Below are 24,562 nucleotides of genomic sequence, written 5' to 3'. Positions count from 1 at the left end.
GCTGGCGTACCGGTCCAGGCGCATACCACATACAGTAGGGTCAGGGTAGCCTGTCAGCGTGTCGCTGGTTCGATTCCCGATCCTGACTACTTTGCTGCGTGTCACTCTTCATATCTCTCCCATGTCTCCTGTCAGTCTACTGTCCTAGCAATAAAGGCAAAAAAAGAAGCAGGCTGCTTGCTCAGGGGATACATTGAAAATTGACCATCAGGTCAAGGCAGGGGTCATCAAAATGTCCGAACAGGTTCTTCAGAATATGTATGATACTGATTTACTTTATGAGTCCACTAGTACTATAGTGGCTCTCAATGTTTTATTTGCTAGGGCCACCATAACTCTGAGAGTGTACAAATGGAACCAAATGGACGTGTAAGGGTCCATTTGGTTCCATTTGTACATGTATTTTGTATGTCCGTGGCAAAAAAAAGAAAAAAAAGAAAGAAATTTGTCAAAAATGTCCACCACAAGCCAACATGCTGATGACCCCCTGGGTCAAGGGTTGTGCCAGATGATTTGTACAGTATCTTTACAAACAAAGCAACAAATTAAGCTATTATAAGACAACGTGATTCCTACTTAATAACTTGACCTCTTTAATCTTATTTTCTTTCTTTCTCTCTCTCTCTAGTCTCTCCATCATGTCTCTGCCAGGTGGGTGCGCGCAGCGTGACAAACGCGGTCACCTTTTCCTGCTCCTTGTAAAGCTTCAGCTAGCGTCTAATTGCATTAATCCTAAGTATGTGGGTTATACGCCGGATTTGTGCTCCGATCTTCAAGCTCACAACGCGGCGTGCGAAGGCCGAGTTGTGAGCTTGGAGATCGGATGTTTTCGCGGCGCGACACCGCGTCGTGCAGGGACGTATGCATTGAGCTGTACTCTACCTCCCCCCTCTCTACTCCCCTGGGCTGAGAAGAGATTAGTTTTATTATGTGAAGATGGAAGGAGGGGTTTGTTTAGCAGATTTGTGGTCACAGTGGAAGAGGTACACAGTAGTGTTTTGTTTTTAGAAGTAGCCCATACCACAATGTAGAAATACTCTGTTACATATAAAACGTCCAGCATTCAAAAGTCCTACTTGTAATCAGTACAATCATAAAAAAGTAATCATAATATTATTGGATTGCAGCTAAAAGCATAAATGTCCGTCCAAAAGACTACGGATTTTGGGGGTGCCCAAGATGATTGGCTTAATGTGCAACACTGTTTTCTCACTCGACAGTAAACAAACCAACACAAAGTATGGTGTAAAGGTCTTCGTTGCGAAATGCGGAGAGAGAGAGAGATAGAGAGAGAGAGCAAGGGGCTGAATGGTGCGCGAAACGGGCGGCAGTGTACAAACGTGACTGACATAACGTGAGGTTGATTTTTTATTTGCGCGCTCCGCAATTCACTGCGATATTCGGCCCGAAAAACGCAGCAATGTGCAACCAGCTTTAGTGTAGACAGGGTATCTGTACATTTCTAAAGTGAGAATTTAATGACATTCAAGATGTTTTTATACCGAATTGGCCAAATTGTAAAATATTCCTCTGTAAAACTGAGCCAAACTAAATGTAATGCCTACAATTCAGAGTGCTTGTCGGGGTGGAGTGGAGTGGGGTGGGAAGGGGGTTCGCGGCCTGAAAAGTTTGGGTACCCTCGCGCCTCGGAGTAGAACTGTAGAAACGAGAGATGGAGAGAGAGGAGAGGACAGGAGCCAAGGAGGAGGCAAAAAAATTAAAAAAGAAAAGAAAAAAAAGAGTGCAGTGAAGGAGACGACGGGATAGGAAGGAGGGAGGGTCCTAGGGGACCCGTCTACGAAGTGGGTCAGCCGCTTGGCAGGACAGGCCAGCTCGTTAGTGTAAACACACACACACACACACACACACACACACACACACACACGCGCGCGCGCGCACACACACACACACACACACACACACACACACACACAGAGACCTGGGGAAAAGGTGCCGTTCGAGAGCCCTCTGGCTGTTAATTGGCAACAATGAAAATTACACAGGCTAATTAACAGCTCCGTGGCATAGAAAGCCTTGCCACACTGCCACTGCTGTGCCAAGGAGGCGGAGAGTGAGCCGCGCGGGTGTGTGTGTGTGTGTGTGTGCGTGCGCGCGTGTGTGTGTGCATCTGCATGTCTGAGCATATCACCGTTGCATCAAGTAATTTATTTGTCTGCAAATGTTCATCATTAAAATCCATTATGCCAGTGTGTGTGCGTGTGTGTGTGTGTGTGTGTGTGTGTGTGTGTGTGTTGTTACACAGATGATTCGTCTCAGGACAGTGGGCGTGAATCCCAGCGCCGCGAGAGAGTCAGGAGACAAATACACATCATCAGCGCTTATTACAAATTACAACATACTCAGCACTGAGCCGATTTAAAATGTAATACGGTATGTCATTATCACTGACATGGCCTGGCGTGATGACAACAAATCTATTGTTAAATCGCTCACGTTGTTCATTTTAGAATGTATTTAAAGCAGTTTTTGCTTTCAAATATATTTTGAGCAGTGGTTTTGCTTTAATTAGGCCTATACAGGAACAGTAGAGATATGAGATGTGGTTGGAGAGGGCATTTTTAACCTATGTTTTATGAATTATCACAAAATATAGCAGCCTGAAATATGCGATTTTGTCGCACCAGCCCCATTTTAGCTGTGAGGAGTGGTTGTCAAAACGCCAGATGAGGAGCAATAATAACAGAAAGATAACAGAAGATGCCTTACTTCATCTTACTACAGTGTCACACAGGAAAATTATCCAAAATAGCCGATCTAAAAGCTCACAACGTGTCGTATCGCGACACGTTGTGAAGCTTGTGGATCGGCTATTTTTGATACTTTTGAAAATACATTCAAGTGAAAAGGTTAAGCGATTAAGTAAGTGTGCTTGTGCTGAATTTATAAATATTGAACCAATGAAAAGTATAGAGGGTATGCGCATGCATAAAGTGAGTGGCAAATCGAGTGGCAAAGTGAGTATAACATTGTTTAACATTGTTTAATGCAATCAGATAAGACTTTTCTTTTTGGATGTATGTATGAGACCTGGGGAAAAGGCTGTCAAGGCTGGAAAGTAGTTTTTTGCCACTCGGTAGGCGTTTAGCCAACTTCCGGGTATGATGATGATGACGATGTTACGTGCATACCTTCTAAAAAAAGCTTGTTGATTAAATAACAACTACATTGATTGATTGATTGAATACTTTATTAGTCAGAAATGTAAACGGCACGTGGTACGGCCAGAGATAAAAGTATAACAAAAAAAGTCTGTAATGTTTTTTTTTTTTTCCAATCCAAATCCCATTGTTCTTCTTTGACCAGGGGTCATCAATATGTCCATACATGGACAAATGTGTCCGTGGAAAAGTAAACTATTTATGAGTTAATTTCATTAACTCATTAGAGGTCCATGACGTGGCAACGCGTCAATATCTTTGATGTCTACGGGTGCCCTTTGACACGTTGTACAGTTGTAGCTACTGTACTTGGCTACCGCGGTGACGAAAAACACTCCATTTCCCAAAATGCAGCGCAAGATCACGTGACCAGGAAGCATGCTGCTGCAGAAAAGTGATTTTTTTCTCCTAATCTAGCTTTTAAATCACCTTCATGTTCAATGTTCAAAACGCGGCCTTTTCTACCGGCCATTTCAAAAGCACTGTGGCCTACGATTGTTTGAAAACGGTCCTGACTGAAAAAAAAATATTATCATGATAAACAGGACATGCTTGCCTGGATTACATTTACTCTGATTACTTTTTTGCCAAGAGGGCCTCAAAGGTAGGTAAAATGATATAATAATGATATAATGATATAATAATCCTGGGCACGCTACCAGTTAAGCATCCCGCGAAGAAGGTTTTATTCTGTACATGTACGGAGAAGTACAGACTGTTTTAGAAATTATTAATGGAAATCAATACATTTTCTCCATTTTACGTATGAAACGCTTTTGGCAAATGTTGGATTTAAAAAAATATATATATTAATGAAAAGTTGAGATTTGTTTTCTTTAAACATTTGTAATTACACACTTGGAATTCCCCACCGTCCTTTTCATCGGCAAACATACATTTAAAGAGTTCTGCATTCATTCAGGTAGTCCGTCACCTTTTCATTTCTTCTTGGACTTAGTTTTCTTCTTAATCTTCATCTTGACCCCCGTCTTTGTCTTTCCTTTGCTCTTCCTGTCTTTACCTTTCTTCAGCTCCGCTTCTTCTATGGTTTTTGCCGCCCGAGCCTTCCTCTTGCCCAGTGGGGTTCTGCTGTACCACATCTGTCAACGCACACGTGCACACACACACACACACACACACACACACACACACACACACACACACACACACACACACACACACACACACACACACACACACACACACACACACACACACACACACACACACACACACACACACACACACACAAATATGTGAGTCTGGAGAACACACAACAGCAGAGAGAACACACAATAGTAGAGAAAGGTCGCCCTCTGCTGGCTGTGGTTAGTTCCTGCAGCTGTGTCAAAGCTCTTCATGGCTACAACATTCTCATGACTGTCCGGCATTCAAATATCACGATTCTTCAGAGACTCTGAAGGTGACTCTCAGGTGTTACCAATGATACCGATTAAGGCTCTATTCCATTCTGGTCAAACAGAGTCAGGGTGCTGATAGTGTGCCCGTTGGCTCACTGGAGACACTCCGCTGCACCAGTGGGTCTCAAAGTGTCCTTGAGTGGGTTCCAAATGCCCGCTTATGGGTGAGTAACTCTGAGAGTGTACAAATGGAGAGTGTACAAATGGAACCAAATGGACCCCTCCATTTGGTTCCATTTGTACACTCTCAGAGTTGATCAGAATCATTGGTAACACCTAAATGAATGCTTTACTTCATCTTACTGCAGTGTCACACAGGAAAAGTATCAAAAATAGCCGATCTACAAGCTCACAACGTGTCGTATCGCGACACGTCTATTTTTGATACTTTTGAAAAGAAATTCAGGTGAAAAGGTTAAGTGATTAAGTAAGGAAGTAAGGAAGGAATATCTTGCCAACAAGGCTGCTGTGCATAAAGGCTGTTGCCGACCAACAGGTGGAGAATCGCTAGCCTAGTAAACCGACTCCTCCTGCCTTAGTCTGGTTTACGAGGCTAGAGAATGGCTACCATACAACATGCGGTGGACGTCGTCTCTGACCTTAAAGGCCTCTTCCTCCTCTTTGAACACGGGGTCCTGTCTGGCCAGTGGGGGGATGAACTCGGAGGCGGCGAGGGCCCTGGAGGGCAGCTGGCCCAGCCTGCGGGGGCTCAGCACCCAGCGCACCGCCGCCACCAGGTGGCCCTGGGTGTAGCCGTCCGTCACCTTGGCCAGGGAGCTCAGGTCCAGGCCCGGCCCGGGGTGGAGCACGCCGCCGCTGTGCAACAGCTCCCTCCACAGGACTGGAGGAGGTGGTGCAACGAAGGAAAGAGGAAGGACAGAGGGGAGTGTGTGTTTAATTGATGTGTCAGTTTAGTATGAGAAACAGCGCATCCTGTCTCCGGACGTCTGTCTGTGTACTCTTTTTTCCGATCTATGGGTTTGCCGCTCTGACATCACGCTCTGACATCACTGTTATGTCAGGGGAACCACACTAACAGAATCCCTTTTATGCCCGTATATGGAGATCCCTGATGTAATCAATCAGGGGTCTCCATATATGGGTAACTGCTCCTACCCAGTCTGGAGGCGTAGTCTGGTCTGGGGATGAGCAGGATCTTCCTGTAGAGCTTACAGAAGGGCTTGAGGTCGGCGTCGAAGGGCCTGCGGCTGGTCCCCACCACCAGCACTCTGTCCTCTGGCTTCAGCACCTTCAGCACCTTAGCCAGGTCCTTCTTCAGCCTCTTAGGCTCCATCTGGAGAGAGTGTGCGTTAAAACACATTTTGACTTGAGAGCGATTCTGTGTGTTCCGAACAAATTTCTGAAAAAGACTGCGTTTCTAGTTTTTATTTTTGAAAATGGTTTTAATTTATTCTAGTTTTTATTTAGTTCTGTTAAATATATATATATATATATATATATATATATATATATATATATATATATATATATATATATTAGTTTTCGTTATTTTGTTAGTTTCGTTTGACTATAATAACCTTCTTTCTATGTCATTTAAATGTATTTGCCCGCGGACCGCCATCTCAAAGCACAGGTTTGAGTTAAAAATTAGACTTTTCACAATACAAAAAAAAAGAAAAGAAAACAGAGCTTATCTGCACTATAAGCTTGTAGATCTGCTATTTTTGAATAGTCAAAGTATAAAATATATCTAAAATGACACAGATGCTTTCCTGGTTTTAATGGGTTAAGCCAATGAATTGCCACAGAAGATTTTTCAAAATAGCTTTATGTCTACTATTTCTGAATATAACATAATGGTGAACCAATCTAAAATGACACAGATGCTTTCCCAATTTCATTGCCTTAAGTCGCCACAAGAGGGCAGTATGAGCTCAGAGTTAAGCTGTGAGCCAGCATAGTTGGGGTCAGTTCAATTTTGCATTGTAACTGATACAACACAACATAAAGAAAAAGTTCAATTCTGTTGATACGATGATTTACATACAATGAATTTATGTCATATGGATAGATAGTGTCTTTTTGAGTTATTACCTATTACAGTATGTAAAGTTTGAATACGGCAAAGGTCTTCAACAGGGGGTCCGGGACCCCTAGGGGGTCCTCAGAGTTACTACTCCAAATCTTTGAGTGATAGAAACTTTTTTTCTCTGTTTTTATATTAACCACTTGAACTCTAGCGTCCATAATCTGAGAACTTTAGAGGCGTTTTGAGCTTCTAGATCAGCTATTTTTGGGGAAAAAGAGAAGACAGAGTGAAAGGCCAAGTTTATTAAGTATTGACAGGTAAAAAAAAGTAAATATCTGAAAACACAAATTGACATGAATCCAAAACTGATGATTGTGCTGTCAAACGATGAAACTATAAGGAATCTATGAAAAGTTTGTGGGGTCCCTGCGTCATCTCTCTCTCAACTGAAGCCCGGATCATAGTCGGGTCCGCGGTGGAAGGCTATCCACCGCGGTGTAGTCTTTTCGAGTCATGAAACTACAACGTTACATCATTCCTCGCGGTGGAGAGCTTTCCACCGCGAGTCCCAACACATCTCTCTGTTTTTACTATCAGACAGACAGGCTCTACACCCCGTTCACTGATTGGTCGACCTGAACCGGTCTAGACGGGGTAAAGGACTTCACCGTGGGCCGTGACTATGATGGCCTGCACTTATTTTCTGACTTGAGGTGGAAAGCTTTCCACCTCAAATTTGCGGTGGATAGCTCTCCACCGTAGACTCTGATCCGGGCTTAAAACGTTGAAGACCCCTGGTATACGGTGTATAAATTATGCTCTTTTTTTCTATTTTTTTAATGACATACTGATCTGGAGTCAGTTATTCTGTACGGTTACCCAGCATATATGGAATGTTTTTATGACACATACTGATCTGAATGGTAATAGGACACATACTGCTCTGGAGTCTGGAGTTATATTCTCACCTCTTTCTCTGTCTTCGGTACTTTCTTGTAGAAGGTTTTCTCTGCGTCTCCGATCCAAATGACTGAGGGCTGCAGCTGGCGAGCCACCTGCCGCACGCACGCGCACACACAGCACACACAGCACACACACACACACACACACACACACACACACACACACACACACACACACACACACACACACACACACACACACACACACACACACACACACACACACAGGGGATAGAGGGGATATTTGGCACGAAATGACATGACATTTCGTCATGTGACATTGTTTTCAATGACATGAAAACAATGTCACAATGTCACAGCAGGACATACACACACACACTGAGAGAGAGAGAGAGAGAGAGAGAGAGAGAGAGAGAGAGAGAGAGAGATGTACTAATAACACACACAAGAGACTTGCTATAAGGTTAAATTGGTATATATTAATATAATAATAGCCCATAAACTGTGACGACCAGAGTACTCCATGGGTAGTCTATCCTTAGTCCTGTTTCCCATTTGCATGTGGAAGTTCAGGACTTTACGTAAGGATGGGGATCAAACCTGTGATCTTCTGGCTACAGAACCTCTTTCTGACAGACAACCTATTTTTGTGTTTAAACTCTCTTACACCAACGTCACTTCAGGACAAGCACTCACACAGAGACATTAACCACTTAACACTTTCAGTGCCAGGGCGTCATATGACGTCCGACACGACCTTGGCAATGATGCCAGAAATTAATATTGGCGTCATATGACGTCCGATGCTTTTTTTTCATATTACAGTAGCACACAGTCTGATCTTGCCCTCAGCACAGACAGGGCCCTCTGGGCTATGGGATTGTGAAGTCACACGTCATGTGACCAAATTCGAGCACTCCGGTTGGCCGGTTCCCCCCAGAAACAAGGGTCTAGACTCTAGAGGCCCATTATATACACAACACAGTCACTGGACACACAGCAATCAGAGGGAGAGATAGATATATTGAGAGAAAGAGCGAGAATCAGAAGCAGAGAATTTAGTTATAAAATCATTAGATTTAGTATTATTTAGAGAGATAGAGATAGAGAGAGAGATCGGAATGTAGAGGTTTTAGCAAGGAGGAGTGGGGGAAGGGCTAGTTTCTTTGTTTAGGTTGGAGAGGGGGTCCGTTTTGTAAAAAAAAAAAAGAACACATCGCCACCACGGGCCAGGCTAAAATCACGGAGGTACTCGGCTGCTACACCCACGGGCCACGGCCTCGATTTTGGTTCTGGCGGCCAGAAAAGCTCCTTCTACGGGCGATCGGTTCATCAGCGAAGGCCTCGGCTGGAACATCCACGGCCTCGATTTTGGTTCTGGCGGCCAGAAGAGCTCCTTCTATGGGCGATCGGTTCATCAGCGAGGACCTCCGCTGGTACATCCACGGCCTCGATTTTGGTTCTGGCGGCCAGAAGGGCTCCTTCTACGGCGAGGCATGCATGCTGCCAGGGACAGACCACCGATTGCTACGGTTTCTCCCCGCGCCCTGTAGGATGCACTGCTGAGCTGTGCTGCGGTATGTTCTCTACGTTTCACTTTGTTATACGTCTGTCTTTCAATGTTATATGAGATAAGTGCTGTATAATGTATCAAAATGTATGAAATATATGGCCCATAAACCATAAAACTGTCTCCGCGACTCACAAATGGGTCCCGACCCAAACGAGAGAAGCATCCATTTCATTGTAAAGTCGACATTCAGAAACGCTGATTTTAGGCCATATTCTTCACTGCATACTACGTGCCACTCACGTTAGAACATTGTTTATTTTGGCGATAATGAGCCAAGGACATCACATCACAGCCTAGTATAGAACAGTGGTTCCCAAAAGGTTTGATCGCGAGCCCCGGGGTGGGGGCGCTCGCCCTGGAACCTCCAAAGCACTAGCGACCACCCTCCACAACTCAAGCCCGATTTGGGAGACCCTCCTGGGCATGGCGCCGCTCGGCGTCGGCCTCTATACCTCCGTGATGGAGGGAGTGAAAACTTTTTATGTCCAAAACCGCTCGTTTTGCATTTATCATTTGAAATTATTTAGACTAGTGAAAACAGCCGATCTACAACAACAGCCGATCTCCTTTTTAGGCACTAACTAGTAACTAACAATAAAATATGAGTCTAGAACACACCACTGTATGAGATGCATAGTGTGGTTCCTGTTGAAATAAGCCATGAATATGTAGCCGCTACATATTCATGGCTTATTTCAACAGGACAGACGCTATTGTGCATAATCCCTATCAAATACGCTACTTTGAAATACTGTATGTGCAGTAGGTCTAGATGTCAATCCATGGTTTGTAGTAGCTGTAAGTTCCACCAACTTCTTCCAGTAAGAATACATTTCTTTATAGTTTAGTTTTTTAGCGTGTGTGTATACCTAGATAGATAGTTTAGTAATACAATCTGTGTGTGTGTGTGTGTGTGTGTGTGTGTGTGTGTGTGACATAATAATCTATCAAATCGATCTACAAATCTACAGTAGTTATGTCAGTCTATAGGCTCTGCCAGCAGATAGTTACTGTAGATTTGTATCAAAGCAGAGCCCATAGAATTCAGTGGCCACGTATATATACATATACATTTGAAATTATTTAGACTAGTGAAAACAGCCGATCTACAAGCACACAACGCGTGCTTGTAGATCTGCTGTTTTCAGACGTATACAGACGTATCATTTAGTATTTTTTTTTCTTCTATCATATACAGGGCCCGTGGAGTCTGACTGGATGGAGGAAGGATGGGATCCCACAGTCTACCCATTCCCTGCTACGCCATGAGCTGCTGGAGACGATCTGCAACCAGACCAATGACAACGCAGAGGACAGTATGATGGCGGCCAGAAGGCAGAGCACCGATTGCTGCCGTTTCTCCCCGCGCCCTGTAGGATGCACTGCGAACCCGGTAAGCGTTACAAAGTTTATGTTCTCTACGTTTCACTTTGTTCTATACGTCTGTCTTTCAATGTTATATGAGATCAGTGCTGTGGTCTACCTGTAACGCACGTATACGGGGTCTGCTGTCGGACTTGCCCGACTTGTGACACCCTCGCGGGCAGGGCGCCGCCAGCCGCTGGCCTCTATACCTCCGTGATGGAGGAAAAATAAAATATGAATAGCGTCTGCCCTTGTGAACCTTTCAAAGTAGCGTATTTGATAGGGATTATGCACAATAGCGTCTGCCCTGGCCAAACGAATAGTGGGTGATCGTCTAGAACACACCACTGTTTGAGATGCATAAAGTGTGGTTCCTGTTGAAATAAGCCATGAATATGTAGCCGCTACATATTCATGGCTTATTTCAACAGGACAGACGCTATTGTGCATAATCCCTATCAAATACGCTACTTTGAAATACTGTATGTGCAGTAGGTCTAGATGTCAATCCATGGTTTGTAGTAGCTGTAAGTTCCACCAACTTCTTCCAGTAAGAATACATTTCTTTATAGTTTAGTTTTTTAGCGTGTGTGTATACCTAGATAGATAGTTTAGTAATACAATCTGTGTGTGTGTGTGTGTGTGTGTGTGTGTGTGTGTGTGTGACATAATAATCTATCAAATCGATCTACAAATCTACAGTAGTTATGTCAGTCTATAGGCTCTGCCAGCAGATAGTTACTGTAGATTTGTATCAAAGCAGAGCCCATAGAATTCAGTGGCCACGTATACATATATACATTTGAAATTATTTAGACTAGTGAAAACAGCCGATCTACAAGCACGGTGCGAGGCGTTGTGTGCTTGTAGATCTGCTGTTTTCAGACGTATACAGACGTATCATTTAGTATTTTTTTTTCTTCTATCATATACAGGGCCCGTGGAGTCTGACTGGATGGAGGAAGGATGGGATCCCACAGTCTACCCATTCCCTGCTACGCCATGAGCTGCTGGAGACGATCTGCAACCAGACCAATGACAACGCAGAGGACAGTATGATGGCGGAGATAGCAATAGCGGAGGAGTCAGGTCAGGTCACTGTAGGTTCGCTTCCTGGACCAATGTCACTCTATGGGAGAACTTCTGGGACTTCTCTTCCTCGTTTCCCAGAACAATGAACACACACACACACACACACACACACACACACACACACACACACACACATACACATACACATACACATACACATACACACACACACACACACACACACAGGGTGAACAGTACCATCTAGTGGCCAACTACAAATAGACATTGTTGTGCTGCCTGCCTTAGAATACAGTACTTTATTTTGACTTTTATATTATTTTATTTATTCTTTACTTGCTGCACATTTATTTTATTTTACTTTTGTGAAGTCATATTTGTGATTTTTTTTTTTTTTTTTTTGAAATATTTGTAAATATTGTTGAACATAAATATGTTCATGCTGGATGTGTGAGGTACTCACCAGGGTTAGGGTTCGATGTTGCCATAAAATAAAAGGTTGACATCGCTTTTCTGACTTTTTGTCTTCCTGACCTTCTAGACCAGGTAAAAACACAGTGAATTCACAGTGCATAGTTCTATCAAACTGTAAGACAACTTCCACCTTCTGAGTCATTCCATACTTTTTCACTTTGCCCCCTTGAAACTAGACGATGGTACAATATTTTTTAAACTTTTTTTGCACCGAATGAAAGCTGGTTTGACATTCTTTCTGTCAAGGGTACTCTTGTTCCGTTACCATTTACCAATTTGTTGCTATGGCTTCCTAAAGTTTTTTTTCTTTGAACTCAAATATCTCAGAATCTAGATTTCTGAGGCTATTCATTGGTTTTTGCAGTGTGCACTCTGCTGCACCTCTCTCCAAAACCGCTTATCGAAATCACTCCAAAATTTTTCTGGTAAAAAAAGAAATCCTCTTTTACCAAATCTCCAATTTTTGTTCCGATGTGAATATCGGATCATTTCCAATTTATTCCCTGGAATTGGGGCAGAAATGAATGGGACCTAATGGTGGCACTGGTAAGGGACGGGGGCCAGGGGGGGCTGGCACTCAAAGTGTTAATAAAGGCATACACTGTATTGTGCGACAAATTGCAAAGATTTGCCGATCTACAAGCTCACAAAGTGCCGATCTACAAGCTCACAAAGTGGCACACATTATTAGCTTGTAGATGTTCTATTTTCTGTGTTTTAGATGTTCCGTATGTCCAGACAATTGCAGGACATTTGTGAAATTAACTCATAAAAGATGGGTGTGATACTTTTGAGTGGTGCTAACCGCTCCTACATCTGGCTTTGTCTGTATCTATGTACTGTATGTCCGAATGTGCGTCTCGCAAAGCTGGGTATTGGCCAAGCTTTGCGGGACGCTTAATGAAATTAACTCGTAAAAAGCACAGACTCACTTCACACTGGGTGTGATTTTATTTTGAACATGTTTGAAAATGTTTGAAATGTTACAAAGTATCATAGCAGCAGCTGCATGCCAGAGCTGTTTACCATCAATGCCTGCATGTTACGAGGTGAGTTCTGTAACTTAAGAATGATGTTTTTGACTACAACCGAGTCGGGGTTATACAACTTTAGCATGCTCTACTTGCTTTGGAAAAAACACATCCTTTCTGTTGCTCAACATTCAGCACTGCAGAGCTTCTGGGACTGCGGTCGCAGTTAATTTGGTGTGACATAAATGCGTAGGCTACAGTTGCAAATGTATAGAATGTACCAACAACAGTTGTCAAACAGCAGGTTGCAACCCCAGAAGCTGGCACTGTTACACGTCACGCCTCCAGAGGGGTGGGGGTGGGGGGGGGGGGGGGTAGAGAGTGACAAAACAAGTGAAACCTTTGCACTATTAAGTGCATCTCAATCCACTTTTCCTGTCAGTGGTGTAAAGTAACTAATTACATTTACTCAAGTACTGATTGATTTTGGGGGTTTGTAATGCAAAGTACACCGTGATGACATCATCACGGTGGTTCTTCCCCTTTAATGAATGTAAGGATGCATACGAGGAGAAACGTGTCTATACTGTCATGTGTGTCATATGTCATGTGATGTCACATGTAGATGGATGACAGTGAATTGAGATGCTCTCACCGCCTCTATAAAATTAGATTAACACTTTTGCTGCCGGGATGAATTTTCCTTGCTGCCGCGGCGCTTCCTCCTTAGGACTCCGCTCTTATTTTGAAGGGCCAGGCGGGATTTTTTTGACCCCATCTAGTCACGGGACAGTGTGTTGACATGTGTCATGGTGGCCCCCGTGCTAGTGCATTTTTAGCATGAAACATGCCAGCCGTGGGATCAAAATGTATTTTTTCAATGTCATTCCCCATCTCTCTCCCCATTTCCTGTCAGTCTACTGTCCTATCGCATAAAAAAAAGCCCAAAAATAAATCTTAAAAAAAAAAAAATGTATTTTTTCGAGTAAATGAGGTCTCTTTATCGCAAGATCAATGGATCTTTATGGAGGAGCTTCACTTCGCATGCACGCCCAACGTGCGTTGTGAACAAATCGCTGATATTACCGATGCAGAATGGACAGCCCAGACGTAGTCATAACAGTTTTACTGTATTTACAGTAAGTGTGACGAGCTGCCCCGTCATATCAACGACATATCAACGGCAGCATAATTGTTAATCTTCAAATAACGTAAAGAGGTGGTTGAAAATATGCATGAAAAGAACTGAACTGGAGGTTAAACACGAACGCTATGGGCCTGGCGATGGCTATCCCCTGGTTCTTCAAATGACGCGCCTCCGATTCCGGAACGCCGGACAAGACAATGCTCATGGGGGAGGCTTTGTTTGAGGAAAAAAGAAGAAAAAAAGAAACCGGCATTAATTAATTGTTTACGCCTCTATTGTGGGATATCTGTTTATTCATCTACAAGCGCCCACTCACCTAACCCAGGACATTTACATGTCAATAAAGCTCCTTAACAACTCAATGGCTTGACTTGAGGGAAGAGAATGCTTCAAAAGACTCCAGAGCTTTGTTCAACCTCGGCAAGTTAACACAATTAGTGCCTCTTAATCTGAAGGTTGCTTGGTGCCTCGGTGCCACGCAGTTTCCTCCATAGGCCGCCGCTATTATTTTGAAGGGCTGGAAGGGGGTTGTTTTTGTTTTTTTGGATTATCACTTGACGGCAACGATTACGTCATCTAGTCACATGACAGTGTGGGACAAGAAGAGGAAAGATGGCTGCGCCCTGCCTTGTGCCTTGTTTACATTTAGATCTGCTGCAAAATGTCTCAAAATGGCTATTTTGTTTAAATGACGTTTCTTTATGGGCCTCTCCATTGACTTAACATTGAGGAGCTTCACTTCGCGTGCACGCCCAACGTGCGTTGTAAACAAATCGCCGACATTACCGATGCGAGCGGGACCGGAGCGACATTAAGTAAGTAATAATATCTTTACTGTATATACAGTAAGATTCACAGTCCTCACCGTCAACGGCGCCATGGTATTAACCCTTTCAATGACGGTGAGCGCCGTCTACAGCAGCAGAACAGTTAAAGTATCACCAAAACCACATAGTGACAAAAGTATCAATTGAACAAACAAAAAACCAACCACCCGCCTACCCACAGGGCATTAACGAAAAAAGTCGACAAGTTGACTCAGTCGACCTCATTACACAAGTCGACTCCCACCAGACAAAGTCAAAAGTCGAAGTTGAAAAGAAAATCCTTTGTAATGTTCTTTTCTATCATTATTTTTGCTCCATGTGTGCGTCTGTACAGGATTCAAACAGTAGGATTGCTTATTGTCAAGGACAGAATGATCCAGTATTACAGTGGTTCTCAAACTTTTCAGGCCGCGACTCCCAGAATAATCATATTTTAACTGGGGACACCCCCCACCCTGACGAGCACTAAGAATTGAGGCGTTACATTTGGTATAACACGGTTCTATTTTGAAAATAGCAAATCTACATGCTCACGCGATGCGAGGCGTTGTGAGCATGTAGATCGGCTATTTTCACAATTTCTGCCTCTATATATTTGACAATTTGGACAATGTTTAATTTGTCATTTTAGAGGTATTAAAAAATCCTTAAATTGTCACTTTAGAAATGTAAAGATACCCTCTATATACTTAAACTTTATGTTGGTTTGTTTACAGTTGAGTGAGAAAACAATGTTGCACATTAAGTTAATCATCTGCTCTTCAAGGAAGGCGGTCGCGACCGCCCGAAATTGTTGCGCAGGTTCTCCAAGATAGCGCCGTCCATGGCAGCTGTGGTGACTATGTGTTGCGTTCTGTTGAATGCAAAAATGTAGTATGCCAAAGCAAATTCCTATGTGTATTACACAATGGTTAATAAAGAAATCTGAATCTGAATCTGACCCCCCAAAATAATTGGGGCGTTGTGTGTGATGTGATGACGTCATCAAACGATAAAGTCAACTTTTTACTGAGTCGAGTCGACTTTCAAAAATCACAAGTCGTTAATGCCCTAACATGCAGTGCTTCAACCCAGAACAAATACACTAACCGTAGATAAACAACTATTCAAACAATGAAACAAATCTGATGAAACACCGGTTTATACTACTGTATGGTCTTTTGATCAGTCTATTAAGACATTTCCATTTGGCTACAGAGGGAAAAGGGAGAATCAACATCTGTAATTGATAAAATACTTTTAATTATAATGAACCATAATTCTTAACCAGCTCATTAATCTGACAAAATTGAATCTACTCCACCTAATTGAAAACACCAGTTACAAAAGTAAACTGTTGCACAACATGGACATCAAGCCATGTCGATGAACACTTAAGAGTAACTGCAGTCTTTACATTTTACACATATTTCATTTGAAAATGATACATCCACAGTTTCAACCTCACACACATCGTAAAAAAATACCCAATTAAAAATAATAATAAGAAAATAAATAAAGACTTCCTTCACATGTGTCTCCAATGACACTAACGAAGGCTCTATTTCATTATGGTCAAACAGGGTCAGGGTGCTGCTGATATTGTGCATGTAGGCTCACTGGAAACTCCAGTGGGTCTCTATAGCCCATTTTCGACTGCAACTTTAGCTCCACACCACACCACACTACACCACACCACACCGCACCACATAAAAATATCTACATTTTCCATTACACAAAAGTACCCCTATCGGTAAGAAACAAATTGACCCTTTTAACTGTGATTATTATACAATATACATTTGTATTACAACTATCCTAAATTATAATACACTATAATGGATTATAACTGTGATTATAATACACAATAAAGTATTAATGTATTACTATGATAATTATAATACACTGTAATAGATTATAATAGTGGTTATAACACAATATCATCTATTATCATGTATTACAACTATATCCTCGTGGTCTAAATGAAAAGTCAGTGAGTGATCAGTCATTATGAAGTGTTTGGCCCTGTTTGGCCTAGCTCAGACCTACTCTAGACTGGATACTTTTTAGTACCATGTTTAGTACCACTTTCACACCACTCTACCCAGGTCCTTGTAGTGGAAAACCTGGCACAAGTGGGCGGTGTGGTGTGGAGTGGTGTGGAGTGGGGTCTGTGGAAAAGGGGCTAAAGTGTCCTTGAGGGGGTTCCAAACGGCCCCTTATGTGTCTGTAACTCTGAGTGTTCAAATGGAACCAAATGGACCCGTAACGGGTCCATTTGGTTCCATTTGTACACTCTCAGAGTTATGGTGGTCCTTGAAATCACTAACCCTAAAAACCACTGTGCTACACTAAGGGGCCTTTTCCACCAGCAATGAACCGGTTCTGGTTCTTTCTCCCACCTATGGGATGAACCAGAGGTGTGCTTTTCCACAGAGAACCGGAGTTGGTTCCGAACCGTAAAAGTTGGTTCCGAACGGGAACCACAAAATCCTTGGTTCCTCAATCATGGTTCAATCGCAAGAACGAACGAAGATTCCAAGAAAGTTGAACCGGCACTGGTTCTGGAACCAAGGTTCTTTCGGTGGAAAAGGCCCCTAAATGGAACAGAGCCTTAATCTGAATCTTTGGTAACACCTGTGAAGGAAGCAAGGAAGGGGCCCAATTTCTTTCCAATGTTGCTGCTGTGAATAGAGCCTATTGCAGTAAAAGTAATGTAAAACTCATTAATTAATGTCACTTCCCTGCTTTGATAAAACATAGCCAAGAGAACAACAACACTTTGCGAGCGCGCACAAGCACAGCTTCATGTTTACGGAGTGCCAACGGTTATAACAAATTGCCCAGCAGATGGGTACTTTCTATTGTTAAAAGGTCACTTATAAAAAGTTGCCGTGTGTGAATTTAAGGACAAAAGCTATGGAAGGGGTTGACAGCGGCGGCCTGAGAGAGAGAGAGAGAGATAGAGAGAGAGAGAGAGAGAGAGAGAGAGAGAGAGAGAGAGAGAGAGAGAGAGAGAGCGCCCCCCACACCGGCACGCAGGACATCCTGACCTGTCAAGACACGATCCTAATCCCACAATGCATTAGAGAGGGTGCCGACAGGCCCCAAACACAACAACACCACTTGTTGCCTGGTGCTGTTTGTGATCTAAAGACAGCTGCTTGGAGAGGTGTCCAAGCCAGACGGACCTGCCCGCACATGTGTGGTTATGGTTAGTGGTGGCAGAGGTGTAAAGTAACAAAGTACATTTTACTTAAGTGCTGTACTTAAGTAAAATGTTGAGGTATTTGTACTTTACTTGAGTATTTGCAGTTTTACTACAAGTACCGAAAGTGGAAATACTTAAGTTAATATGTATGATGGGAAATGTGCCTCAAGATACTATCTCTCTCACGCACAAGCACAAGCACACACACACACACACACACACACACACACACACACACACACACACACACACACGATTTTCCGCACTATGAACTTTTAACTGCACGCGCACACACACACACACACACACACACACACACACACACACACACACACACACACACACACACACACACACACACACACACACACACACACACACACACACACACACACACACACACACACACACACACACACACACACACAGGTTTGCAATTGCTACTTTGTGGGGACATTACACATAGTCTACTATCTTTGTGGGGACATTCCATTCATTTTAACCCTAACCCTAACCCTTAACCTAACCCCTAAAGACCTTGTGGGGACGTATTAATTTGTCCCCACACGTTTTTTTCCCTGGATTGTACTATCTTTGTGGGGACATGAGGTCCCCACAAAGATAGCTTTGCAAGCACACACACACACGCACGCACGCACACACACACACACACACACACACACACACACACACACACACACACACACACACACACACACACACACACACACACACACACACACACACACACACACACACACACACACACACACACACACACACACACACACACACACACACAGTCAATGACTGTCAATTGTATGGAGACAAATCTTTTGGACAGGGAAACACAGGGAAAAAGTAGTGAGGCATGTTGTCATCACAAGGACAAACATGCATGACGGTACAAATATTATGACCTGAAGGCCAATTCATCGTCCAGATGTTGCATTTTAGTGCTCTCCCGTCTGAATGAAGGGAAGACTTTCTTAACCACACGAAGGCTCTATGTCAGCGGTCTTCAACAGGGGGTCCGGGACCCCTAGGGGTCCTCAGAGTTACTACAGGTGGTCCTCCAAATCTTCCAATCCTTTTTATATTAACAACTTGAACCCTAGTGTCCATATTCTGAGAACTGTAGCCAAAAATAGCGGATCTACAAGCTATTTCAGCAACAAGGTTTGGTTTAGAGTGGAACAAGAGCAGACTAAGTACAGAGTAAAAGGTCAAGTTTGTTAGGTAATGGCTCAAGTGTTTAAATATCTGTAAACGCAACTTGACATGAATCCAAAATACACGGATGATTGTGCTGTCAAATGATGAAACTACGTGTATATGGAATCTATGAAGAGGTTGTGGGGGTCCCCTCCATGGCCTGAAAACGTTGAAGACCCCTGCTCAATGTCTTCCCCATGGGGGCTCCTCCACTGGCAGGTAAGTCAGCAGGATACAACAGCAGTGACAATACAGAAATGTGTGTGGTAAGGAAACAATTGGGATAATGGTTAAAATCGGGAGAAAAAGGGGGTAAACATTTTTGGCTACTCAAAAAGTAAGTCATTTTGCATTTTAAGACAGAATGTCAGAGGCCAGAGCGTTAACCATGACATTCTTTTGGAGTAAAATTATCCTCACAAGGTTGATTTCTCCGGTTCTATACTTTGTGGGGACAACTAGCCCTAATAAGTATAGTAATACCCTTACCTCCCCATACAAAGATTCTCTGCTCTGTTATGTGTGCTTCAACATACTGTCTCTCGTATGCACGCGCATGCGCGCGCACACACACGCGCGCGCAGTGACTCATGGTGGTCGCAGAATGCCACAGTGAAGCCAACAGCAGCGACAACTATGTGTTGACCAGATAGCCATCTGAGATAAACATCCTGGCTAACCACTGCTTTGTGTCTGGAGCTTACAGACGCAAGCAGCACGTCTGTGCCTTTTAATGCACTTTGTGTTCTCCGTGATAACATTGTAAAACACTTTTTAGAATTCGTGAGGTTTTATTCTGAAGTGGTGTGTGTATGGAAAGATTGATATGGAAGGTTTCTGATATCTCCATGTGTTTTTTTATTTTATTTTAACTAAGCTTTATGGTAGGGGTCTTCAACAGGGGGTCCGGGACCCCTAGGGAGTCCTCAGAGTTACTACAGGGGGATATTTTTATCTCACAAATCTTTTGTGTGATAGGATATTCTTTTTTTTACACTAACCACTTGAACCCTAGCATTCCTATTCTGAAGAGCCCAAAATAGCCGATCTACCAGCTTCGGTCTACAAGCTACAATCGGCTATTTTTTGCCCAGATGTTTGGTGGAGAGGGAAAAAAGAGCAGACCAAGTACAGAGTTAAATGTCAAGTTTACTAAGAATTGACGGTTTTAAGTGGTTAGAGATGCCAAACAAGTCTATGAAGCTATGAAATCTATGAAAAAGTTTAAGCTGCAACACAACATGTAGTGGAGGGTCCCTGTTTCATAACTCTCTCAGCTAGGGGGCCCGTAAAAAAAGAAAAAAGAAAAAACGTTGAAGACACGTTGCTTTATGGTGCTGAAAAAAACGGCCTTAGGCCCTACCTTGAAGACCAAGTGCAGCAGGTACTGTAGACCACTGCGACCGGGGAATTTGCCCGTCAGGTTGCCAGGCGAGAGGTTGAAGAGGTTGGCTCCGGTCTCGGTGCAGATGGCATGAACCAACATCTTCTTCCCCACGCCAGAGGGCCCTGCTAGCAGCAGGGACTTCACCAGAGGAGCCTTCTCATGGACGCAATGGGAGCCTGAGGGACGAAGAACACATCAGCATTATTATTATTGTACTTTATTTGCACATAATGAAAAACAATAAATCATTCAATCACAATTCAAAATATATTTGTGTCTGTGTTTTTATATGTGCTCTTGGATGAAGAAACCTTTCCTTTTAGATTTGTGAGCAGCAATACTGGTGTGTGCGGATTCTTCTCATATACAGTACTGTTTAACTTTTTTGACCCAGCACCCAGCCTAGTATAGGTCTGTTTTAGCTGTTTCTCAGCTTCTCCCTCGTATTACTTTTACAGCTCATAAACTATTTTACTACCATCAGATTCCTTAATGCACAGCACAATACTTCACAGGGAGAGACAGGAAGCGTTTCAACGTCATCATAATTCTATGACGTAGATCTCATACTTATGGTCCCCACCCTTTATTACAAAGTCATTGTCAACGCCTTTAGTTCCAAAATTCCCAGACAATAAAGTGAGATCAAAGTGGACATGCTCTCTGAAGCGCCTCCAAAATGATCCTTAAATGCTGCAGCACGCCTGGTCTTCAACCTCCCCAAGTTTTCACACGGCTCCACCCTTTTCCGTTACCCTTCGCTGGCTTCCAGTTTGCTGCCCGCTACAACACGTTAGCTAGGCGGAAGTTCAAGACCCAAAAAGAGAAATGACACATTTGCCCGGGACCCAAACCAGTGTAAATAGCAGATCTCCAAGCTCACATCGTGCCGCGTTGGCGTTGTGAACTTGTAGACATGCTATTTTTACTACTTCTTAAATGTTGTATTTTTATTATCCGCGTCCCAAAAATGGGTCCCAACTAGTGTTGATTTCGTCGACTAAAACTATGACGAAATGTTTTTGTTGACTGCGTTTTTTTTCACTGACAAAAACAAAATGAATTATGACATTTTATTCAAAAGACTATGACTAAAACTATATCAAAATTTGCTGTCAAAAACAACGCTGCTTGGGAAATAGTGCTAGAACCTATCTCTGCTCACTGGCTCTTTTCGACACGCAGAACCAAGTGAACCGTGCCGTGAGGGGTGACCAGGGACGTGCTGGCCATTGGGAAAAGCTCCCGAACGGCCGGTTCATTCCTGGCCGGTCCAGGCCGGCCATTAGGAAAAAAATAAAAAATAAAATGTTGGCCTTCGTTCCATTTTGGGAGCTGGGCGGCCAACAAAGTAAATCGCCACTGTTGGGCAGAAACCTCGTATCTCCAAGTTTCAAATTTGTAATTTTTTTCGCAAAGCAAAGCCCTGCTTCATCATACAAGGCTGTCGCACTAAAGTAGTGAAAACAGCCGATCTAAAAGCACACAACGCCTCGCGGTGCGAGGCGTTGTGTGCTTGTAGATCGGCTGTTTTCACTAGTTTAAATCATTTTTAAAATGGTTTTGGACATACAAGGTTTCCACCCGACAATGACGAAATATAACTCATGTAATTGGCCCACTGGCTTGTCAGAGATATCTCTCTCTATAGATATCTCTCTCTATAGCGCGCAGTGAGGGCCTCTACAACTCTTTTTCCCAGGCTGAATCAGGGGCCCAGCACGTCCCTGTGGGTGACATATTTCAAAGGTTCTGGATGTGTTTCCATACGCTTTCTATTCTAGCCTTCCCCAAAAAACCTGGATGTAACTCCACACGACACGTCATAGATTTGTCTCCCTTCTAGCTTCCAAACTGGAACAAACTCCCCATGTGGCAGTCAGAACTGCAGACTCAAATATTTCAGATTTAATCTCACCTTCCTACAGCAGTGCTCAAGTACAGATACCTCAAAATTGTACTTAAGTACATTACTTAAGTAAATGTACTTAGTTACTTTACACCACTGGGTCCACTGTATAGCGTTCAGTCACACAACAGCCAGACCCCTGACCTACAGGCCTATTGTGTGTTCTTCTGATCCTAACCGCGATTTATAAGGGATGTGCTGGGTGTCTGCCAGGTCGCGGAGCGTGAGAGCCCGGCCGGCCGGACCACCACATCCACCACCTCACACACTCCAGACCCCCCCAGAGAACCAGGGGGGGTCCCTGCAGGTGCAGCGCGGTTCCCGAGAATCCTCACTGGTCCCTGGGGGGGAAGAGCAGCTGAGCACCCCTACCCCTCTACACACAAACACATATCTACACACAAACACATACATACTGGGTTCACACACGTTTACTATACTCGTGATGACATCAACATTGTAGGACAGTGATTTTAAGAAGGCCATTTTTACTTTGTGACAATTATTGTTAACCATAAAAAAAAAGAAGAGTCCTTTCTCTTGACCCCCCCCCCCCCCCGATTTTCCTCACAATGTCAATTTCTCAAATTCCCTCTTAAGTATAGTAATACATTGTCAAGTACACAAACACACACAAACAATGGCTGGCAGAAGCTGCGGTAAAATAACAGCTGGTGATTGCAAAAGTCAAGTGTGCTCAAACTGATCCAAGATAAAGAAAAACATCCTCATCCCGTGATGACGACGAACAAAATGAGGAATCCTTTTAATCCTTAAACCAATTTACTTGAGTTTTATGCCTTTCGCAGACTTTCAAAGGCCCCGCCGCAGATGTCATGTCTGCCATTATGCAATCTTTCATAGACAATTCTTCCCCATGGAACCTTTCCACAGTGTGGAAAGCCTACAGTAGGGGTCAGTGTTGTTAATGGAAAAGTTCTTAACAAGAGATACCTCATATATCGTCACTGTCGGGCAGAAACCTTGTATTTCCAAGTTTCAAATTTGTAAATTTTTTCGCAAAGTAAAGCACTGCTTCATCATACAAGGCCAACGGACAAAAGTAGTGAAAACACCCGATCTACAATCACACAACGCCTCGCGGTGCAAGGTGTTGTGTGCTTGTAGATCAGCTATTTTCATTAGTTTAAATAATACAAAACAAACAGTTTTGGACATACAAGGTTTCCACCCGACAACGACGATATGTACCTGTTGTGCGGTAACCGTGTATGTCCAATAGTGTTACATTTCAGGAAATTATGTTCCAAACAAATCAAATGTAGTTATTATTTAGTCACATATGCTCTTGTTTTAATGGATACATTTTATGTATCCATTTCTTTGTCCAATTTGGTCTCCCTGCTCTTCTATTGAGACATTTAGATTGTGTCAAAGGTCATGTCTCACCCATAGACAAAATAATTTTGACCTAAAGGTCAAGAAAGATTCAATTTATCCCTGAGCAAGCAAGCAGGCTCTACTAGCTTTGGTATTCTAAATGTACTTAAAGGAGTAGTTCACCACTTTTCAACCTGTCTTCATATTATAGGTCCTCACTAATGTTCATGATAAAATATCACAATTTTTTTATACTCAGTCCAAGTCTCCTAGGAGAGCTGTGGGAAGTTCAGAACCCATCGTCTTGTGACATCATCATTTTCCCCAAAAAGAAAATGTAATCAATATTTTTGAAAAAAATATTTAGATTTTTATTATCGCGAGAACAATGGCTTCCACTTTAAAATTGCAACTTTTCAGGAATAGAAAGCCTGCAGTTTCTATAAGCTGGATTGGCAATCGATGATGTCACAAGACGATGGGTTTCTGACCTGCCCACAGCCCTCCTCTGAAAAAAAAAAAAAAAAAAAGCTATTTTTGAGTGAGGAACAATTATATGAAGATAGGTTGAAAAGTGGTGAAGTCCCCCTTTAAGTAAAA

The 24,562-nt window shown here is 43.0% G+C and overlaps 1 protein-coding gene across 1 annotated transcript in view; it reads right to left on the bottom strand.

The window, feature by feature from the left end:
• Positions 1–4,117: 4,117 nt before the first annotated feature.
• The window catches only part of drc11 (dynein regulatory complex subunit 11), a gene marked incomplete at both ends in the record, with an annotated part of 133,263 nt that continues 112,818 nt past the window's right edge, over positions 4,118–24,562 (bottom strand). The window contains 5 exons of the mRNA XM_080720454.1: positions 4,118–4,279; positions 5,200–5,441; positions 5,717–5,894; positions 7,559–7,645; positions 20,689–20,888. Of these exons, the coding sequence (XP_080576580.1) occupies positions 4,118–4,279; positions 5,200–5,441; positions 5,717–5,894; positions 7,559–7,645; positions 20,689–20,888 (869 nt within the window). The remainder of the gene's footprint in view (positions 4,280–5,199; positions 5,442–5,716; positions 5,895–7,558; positions 7,646–20,688; positions 20,889–24,562) is intronic.

Source organism: Nannobrachium achirus, assembly GCF_963921795.1.
Source record: "Nannobrachium achirus genome assembly, chromosome: 24".
Classification (NCBI taxonomy): Eukaryota; Metazoa; Chordata; class Actinopteri; order Myctophiformes; family Myctophidae; genus Nannobrachium; species Nannobrachium achirus.
The sequence above is the reverse complement of the archived record's forward strand: the minus strand, read 5'-3'. Positions and strand labels throughout refer to the sequence as shown.